Raw genomic sequence first — 8,088 nt, 5'->3', positions numbered from 1 at the left:
GTTTTTTCCTTCTCCTGTAAAGTCACCGTTTTGGCGATACGAGGTTTTCTGCCAACAGCGATATATGCCAATATATGCTCAGTGAAACACTGAAACAGGCTGGAATATTCCTTTATCTCTGCTAATTCCAAATGTAAGCACTTAGTGAGCAGACGCGATGCTCAGTTTCAAATCATTTGCGTTGATTATCTTCGGCAAGTCAACATGCAGCGGTCGTTTAAAGAGGAACTCCAGCAACTTTTATAATGAAATAATTAACTGGTTTAGATGTAAACACAGTCAGTCAGAGCGGTTTGGTGTGAAACTCTCTGTTCTAGATAAACTGACCGAGTCAGAGCTGCTCACAGTGGTGGTGATGGGAACCAGACGTCCCTCTAAAAGCTCCTACAGAAAGTTCCTACATGAACTGGTTCTGAATTCACTGCCTGATGACTGAGACGCTGTTTTATGAGAGTTTAGAGAACTTCAACTCCATTCATGGTGGAGGGAGACATGCAGGGCGCTGTGCGGCAAAATAGTCCCCAAAGAAAACTCATTATTCCAGATTTTCCACTGTTTTCCATCATCAGCATTCCATATAAACTCAGAAGACTCGTGTAGGTTCTCTGGTGGTTCTGGATGGTAAATAAAGTGTCTATATCTGTGTTGTAGTCATGGCGACGCCTGGTTCCCATCACCACCACTGTGAAGACGTCTGAGTCGGTAAGTTTCTCTACAAATGAACCACTTCTCGTCACTCTGAATGACTTCAATGTATTACGCAGACTCTTTGAAAAATGTGTGGAATTCCCCTTTAAAATCCACATTTCTGTCCCTTTAGAGCCGTTCTGTGTATTTGTTTACACACACACACACCCCTTGTTGTCCATAGTGGAGAGAAAATAAGTGGAAAAACAACATAGAATTCAATAGAATTCAGCAAAAAATGTTTCACTCTCAAAAAAGCAGTTCAAAAAGTGAGAGCAGCAGCTGATTGAGTTCATCAATAATGTGCAGTAGTAGCTTAGTGCATTGCCACAGTTCACCAACATCAATTTTCACGTTTACTTATGCATAGGAGAGATACGACCATAAAACTCTGCGTTACAGTCAAGCAGGAAAGGTGTTCAACTTGAGCGAATACGCTGTACAGGTGAGATTACAGGTGGAAGCACTAGATTCACGCTAAGCAATATCATATTCACTCGTTGTGTTTTTACATTATTATTAGGCACAAGGTTTAGCTGAGTGACATCTGGACATTAACCGGCACTGCTGAGTTACTTATTACGCCCAGGCTCCCACCGAGCCCCGCATTCACAGTACACAGTCTGCTCTGATTGCCTGTTTCATCCGACTTTACTACGAAATCTTTAAACTAGAGATCATACGAGCGACAACCTGAACGAACAATGGAACGAGGAAAGTGCAGCTTCAGATAACGTATCCATACGTACTGACGTCTGTCCGTCTGGCCAAATATGAGCCATTCAATACCCACGTGATTGATTTTGCATATGAAAAAGCATCTAGATTTCTACCAGCTACAGGAGTAACGAATAAACCCAGAACTACGACTCTGACAGTCTGTGTTGTTGGGAAGTGAACAGGATCCACAACGAATCTTCCGCTGCTTCAGTTTTTAAAACGGGTCTGCTCACATATGTGGTTGAATTTCCTAAAAAAAAACAAAAAAAAAACAGAAAGAACAAAATGTTAATAGTAATTATTTGCATGGCTCCTCCAAACTGACTTGAGAGGAAAAGAAAATGTTTAGCATGTGGAAAAGTGCTTCCCTCTGCTGGCAGAGGAACGAATTACACAAAACTGTCACGCTCATCCAGTAAAGACCAAACAACTACACGGATTAGAGGACGAAGTCGAGATGAATGCTCACTATCAAAAAAAGTGCTGATTATTGATCCATTATCCAATAACGTTCAAATGTAATACGATGTGTAAGTACAGTGAGGTCTGAAATTCTTGTTTATGCATCATTAGCATAATAATCTGAGTGAAAAGTAGAATCTGATATTTTAACGAACTTTTATTTTTCATTAACAGCTGAAATGCACTGCTCTGTAATAACAGACTATAGCAGCCTTGCTGAACGCGGACGACGTGTCTTCATACCAAAGTACCACGACACGTCCAGCGGTGGATGAAGAACACAAACCATGTACCTGAGTTAAAGTCGAGACCCCCAAGGTAAAATATTCCTCCAGTAAAAGTAGAAGTTCCTCCCTTTAGACCTCCACTTGAGTAAAAGTACTAAAGTATTTCCCTTCAAATGTACTTAAGTATAAAGTAAAAGTACTAAAAGAGGAATTCTGGCTCTGATGTCCTGTTATCATTTTTATAACCAGACTGGCTTCATGAACTCATTTCAGGTGAAAGTCCTCCAGCGTCTCTCTTGGTAAACCAGTCTTTTAATAGAATGTCATTAATTAGTGACGCTGACGTCTATTAAAATGATCAGAAGCACAAAACACTGAAGGTAAACAGTTTCCATCAGGGAGAACCGAGTGGCTCTGAAATCACTTTTTACACACAAGCAAAGTTTCAGTTTCAGATTTATTTACAACTTAGTTCCAAGTTTAAGTTGAATAAAAACTGGCTTTAAACTCAGGATCACAGATGAGCTCCTTTACTATGTTGATCTGTAGGCGTCTGTTCATAAACATAAACCAGCCCAAACTCATTTACTATAAAATGAAATGGTGTTTGTAGAAATTCAGAAAAAAGCCGCGTCAGTCTCGACTGCATATGTGGACATATTTCTATATTGAGCTCTATTTACACAAAGTTAGGTTAGTTCATCATTTATGTTGAACAGACTCTCCCAAAGTTTTACGCTGCTGCGCTGACGTTGAACCGCGTGCTGCACTGGGTCGGTATGACCAACAGGTCAAAACCAGCTCTAAACAAAGTGACCGCTGGGCCCTGATTGGTGCTCTGGCTTTGCGCTTCTTTCGTTTTGACATGTGACGTTTTTATACACACAGAAACCAAAAGGAACGACAGATTTCTCAAAATGTAGGAGGAAAAAGTCGGATATTAGACTCTGAAATGTAGTGGAGTGAAAGGAAAAAGTCGCCCAGAACGGAGAAACTTCAGTACAGATACACCAAAAATACTAAAGTACAGAAACCAATTACATTTACTCAGTTACTCAGTTACTGTCCACCGCTGGACGTCACAGTACGTAAATCAGTCAAACAACGTTTCCGCCCCCTGACGACGCCCTACTCCTGCCCCACTCACAAGAGTGAGGAGAGGACCACAGTCATGTTTGAGCTTAATACCTCCAGCACCACCTCACAAGGACGCGATATGCCAGCTGTCTGTACTGTAAATAACCCAGTTAATCTGACCTTCTGTAATAAAGACGTTGGAGCGATTAAGCGAGGATTCTTGTGAATCTTTATAAAGCTGCCGGTATTGCATCCAATTCACGTTTCCCTTCGCAACTCAGACCCTTGGGCAGGACTCACTGAACAGAAGTCAACGACAACACTGGAACTACGGAAAGCGATAAGGTTCAGGAAAGGTCAACGTTAAATGGCCAACCTTTCTACTGTGTCAACCTTTCGTCCGTACAGCCTTTGTCGAACTCTCTTCCCGCTGTCCACAGTTCTAGTGGTGCTTGCCACTGATTTCTGTTGAGCGACTTCTCCTGCAGGTATATAGAGCGGGTCGGGGGCAGTCACGGGCCGGAGGTTAGGGAACTGCTCCCCGGCGCTGTGGACAGGGCTGCCTCGCCCCTCCCTTTCCAAGCATGTAGTAGAACTTAACTTAATTTAAATAATTGTAACGGCTTTATACCTGATGTTTCATATTACTATCACAATCACCGCCACCTTACTATATTCTTAAGTACTTAAATCTGGTGTACATCCTGTAAATTTCTCTATATTGTATTAATATTACATTATTAGTAAAGTGTTTATTTTTGCATAAATGGCTGCAACTGTAACAATTACAATTTCCCCCTGGGATCAATAAAGGAATCTGAATCTGAACCGACGGTGGCCGTGTGATTCCGTTTTGCTCCCTCGCTTTTCCTTCATTCATTGACTTCTCAAAGCTTTTTAGTTTTTAAAAATTATTCTAAAAATTTTCTTCTGTTTATTTTCAGGTTTAAATAAAAATAAATTTAAAAAATCAGGCGGTCTCAGACTTTTGAACTCTGCTGTATATTGGATTATTGTATTGCACTGTAGTTATTAAAAATGCAAGATATCACTTCCTTCAGTTGATTCTGTTTACATTCAGCACACCCTGAAGCTGGGCCGAGAGAATAATCCGATCCTTCTCATCCAGCGATCCATCTTTTCCAAACTCTTCCTGCTGGGAGGAGCTACAGTTCCATGAAAACTAAAGCCTTGGGTTCACTACACGACCGGGTGTCTCACACGATCCGACTGGATTATGCAGAATTTTTGGGGTGACAAATATTTGGGATCCATACTAAACGATCGGGGATCCATCACGACGCAACTTACACGCAGGTGAGGAACTGAATGGAACTCTCTGAACTCTCTGAACTCACTGAACTCTCTGAACTCTCGCTCTCCCGTTATTAGGAGACGCAAATAAACAAACATGAGCTGCTGCTGTTTTCTCTGCTGCTTACGCTGAAACAGTAAAGCAGCAGCAGGTAAACACGTTAAACTGGATCCTGGATTTAAAAATATGATCAGTTGTTTTTTTAAATCCAGTTTATTAATCCATAATAAACTCGATTGTATCTTAAACTCAGCTCACTAAATAGTTCCTCTCCACACGCGAGAGACTTCTTGCCATTTTTCTTTGTTTACTTGCTGTATTTTCTTCTTTCGTCCTCCTGTTTTCTCTGGCCATCGCAGGAGTCTGCTCAGATTGTCATTGATCAGTTTACAGATTATGTTAAGAGCTGGATTGAAAACTTGTTTGATAACGTGTTTGATAAACTCGGACTGTCCAGACAAACAATCAGGAGGCAGTAAATCTGAGACTGTCGCTCACAAACGACTCGACTCTCTCGTCAACTGTGGACTAGAGCCGACCAGCTCACTGAGAATCGGGGCTAAAATCGGGGAAGTCGTGAGCTGGAACCCGGCTTAAGGCACTCCGCTTCAATCCGCTTCAATCCGCTTTTTTCCTACTGCTGTAATTTACTAAACTCTTCTGAGTGATGTAAATATAGCCTGACTGTAAGACCAAGTAAGAGCGCACAGATTAAATCACTGTGGAATTCATCGCTCCTGTCGGAACAAAACCTCGTCATTTTTCAGTTTATGACATAATTCGCCAGTGCTTTGTGTTCTTTACATTGCGTGTAAATTTCATGATGAACGGACCAAAAGAAACGGCCCAAAATGACGTGGAAAGCCGTCTGGTTCCATTGACTTGCATTAAAAGTAAATTATGTTTTTTCTTTCTCCTGTGAAGTTTCTATTTTGGAGATACGAGGCTTTGATCTGACGTCAGCGATATTGTGGATTGTACTGTACACTGTTTAGTGTATATTTATTATGTTTTATGTTTATCTGGACTGAGCAGAGGTGAAACAGTAAATCTGACAGACTGTAATACAGCACAGGCACGATACGGCTTCTTTCTCACTGCACCACGGAATTCACAGCTGATTAATCTATATAAACACAGAATTTAACAGAGAGCTAATTATTGGTCGCAGGCCTAATGCTGAGAACGCAGTGTCAGTAGTTATAAGGCTCTTACATTGCGTGGTGAGCTTTGACCTGCGTGCGGCAGTTGCGTCCCCAGTAGCAGTCCGGTCTGGAGGTCACAGCAGCTGAGAACACAGACAGACTTTCAGCTTCAAATATTCAAACATCAGACAAGATGAATAACGCTGCCACTCATCTTTACCTGCTGCCGCTTTCTGGCCAATGAATGGATCTACATACCTACAGGAGAAGACCTGTGCAGTGCAGACTGTTTAAAGGGGACCTATTGTCCTTTCCCGGTTTCTTTCCTTTAGTGTGTCATGTAGCTTTTTGTGCATGTAAATGATCGGCAAAGTCCCAAAGCTCAGCGAGTTTCATTGGGAGGCGGGGCTTAAAGATGAACGGGATGAGGAAAGCAATGTTTTTGGAACACTGACGCTGTAAATCTGGTCTAGTGGACCAAAAATAATGTTCTGAAAAATATGTTTACAAACAGTTTCCGTCCACCGTCTTTATGATGTCACACGATGTGCAGTCTGCATTTGATTGGCTTTGGTTAGGCTGCATCAGCCAATCAAAGTTTCAGATTTAGAGAAAGTCATGCTGGGAGAAAAGCAAACGGAAACCAAATGGTGATGTAAGGCTTGGATGCAGCTGCTCGGCCATGGAAACCCATTCCATGAAGCTCTCTACGCTGTTCTTGAGCTGATCTGAAGGCCACATGAAGTTTGGAGGTCTGTAGTGATGGACTCTGCAGAAAGTCGGTGACCTCTGCGCACCATGACCCTCAGCATCCGCTGACCGCTCTGTCATTTTACGTGGCCGACCACTTCGTGGCTGAGCTGCTGTCGTTCCCAATCGCTTCCACTTTGTTATAATCCCACTGACAGTGGACTGTGGAATATTTAGTAGTGAGGAAATTTCACGACTGGACTTGCTGCACAGGTGGCGTCCGATCACGGTACCACGCTGGAATTCACTGAGCTCCTGAGAGTGACCCATTCTTTCACTAATGTCTGTAGAAGCAGTCTGCAGGCCTAGGGGCTCGGCTTTATACACCTGTGACCATGGAAGTGACTGGAACACCTGGATTCAGTGATTTGGATGAGGGAGGGAATACTTTTGGAAATATATTGTATCTATAAATATTTCTCCAGTTTAAGCTTATTTAAAGATCATTTCACTTATTTCCAATAATAAATTATTTAATAAAACTTAAATGAATTAATAAAACAGGTAAACTGCTTAAAAATATGCTAAATAATCTTATAATCAGTGCACAAACATCTCAAAATGAGAAACAGAATGAAGATTTCACTTGACAAGATACAATTTCGGGTGGTGTGTGAAGTTTGCAGAGTGCTCTTCAGTAACTGTGGAGCAAAACTGCCAAGAGCATTTTCATTTATAAGCTGTGCCCCATAAGCAGAGAGACAGACTACTCAAAAAAGTGCAGAACATGAAAACAAAGTGGAGTAAAAACTTTAAATAACTTGTAATTTAGGTCAAAGACTTTTGTGTAGTTCTCAGAGTTAAAAATATCCTTTGAAATCCTGGTTCTTTTTTTCAGTAAAACTATTTATTATCATTTTATTAAGTGAGGTTGAAATCTGAGGATATAACACTTTAAAAACAAAACCAAAATAAAAGCACAAAATCCAAGGATGCACAAAGTCAGGAGCGTCTCAGTGTAGGTCTTAAACGGTTAATAAACGGCACTGTACAACTCCAGTTTGGAATAAAAAGTATGAAAGGCAGCAGAGATCAGGTCCCTGAGTTTTTACCTGGCAGATCAGAAGCAGGAATGTTCTCTCTGTATTTGTAGGCGAGTTCTTTAAAGAAACGAAGTCCACAGCAGTAACACAGCAAGGAGCTGGCATTGATACGATAATCTGAAAAAGAAAATACACAAACACACAAAGAGCGCTTTAAAAGGAGATCTGTAACAGGGTCAGGGAGAAAATCCACTACAGCTCCAACAATTTGGAGTATAATCTAAACTTCTATGGAAATTTCATCAGTCCAGTTTCAAACACAGGTCAAATTACCTGCAGCCTGCAGCTCAATTTTACTGCAAGTTTGGAATCACTTTTCATATTAACAACATGAAACAGTTAACAGTTATATGATATACAACAACACATCAAAGGAGACGACGAAGAGCACTTTTAGACGCCGCATTTAATATAGAGTATTTTGATATGTCGTCACTATTTTCCTTTAAAAATATGGTTTACATAATCTGTATATGATTGGATCCTATTTTAATTGCTTTAAATTTTATTTTAATGCCTTGGGGCAACCAACTCATTTCCCTCACTTTACAATAACCATCCATCCATCCATCATCTTCCGCTTCTCCGGGGTTCAGGTCGCGGGGGCAGCATCCTAAGCAATGAGGCCCAGACCTCCCTTTCCCCAGCCACTTCCACCAGCT

The 8,088-nt window shown here is 41.2% G+C and overlaps 1 protein-coding gene across 3 annotated transcripts in view; it reads right to left on the bottom strand.

The window, feature by feature from the left end:
- Positions 1 to 904: 904 nt before the first annotated feature.
- Positions 905 to 8,088, bottom strand: part of chfr (checkpoint with forkhead and ring finger domains, E3 ubiquitin protein ligase) — a 52,723-nt gene continuing 45,539 nt past the window's right edge. For all 3 annotated transcript variants that reach the window (XM_037531963.1, XM_037531965.1, XM_037531964.1), the window contains exons 16-18: positions 7,436 to 7,543; positions 5,704 to 5,776; positions 905 to 1,657 (exon numbers count right to left, since the gene is read on the bottom strand). In XM_037531963.1, coding sequence (XP_037387860.1) covers positions 1,615 to 1,657; positions 5,704 to 5,776; positions 7,436 to 7,543 — 224 coding nt within the window. In that variant the 3' untranslated portion in view covers positions 905 to 1,614. The remainder of the gene's footprint in view (positions 1,658 to 5,703; positions 5,777 to 7,435; positions 7,544 to 8,088) is intronic.

This window comes from Pygocentrus nattereri, chromosome 20, assembly GCF_015220715.1.
Source record: "Pygocentrus nattereri isolate fPygNat1 chromosome 20, fPygNat1.pri, whole genome shotgun sequence".
Lineage (NCBI taxonomy): Eukaryota > Metazoa > Chordata > Actinopteri > Characiformes > Serrasalmidae > Pygocentrus > Pygocentrus nattereri.
This window is presented reverse-complemented; position numbering and strand designations above follow the sequence as displayed.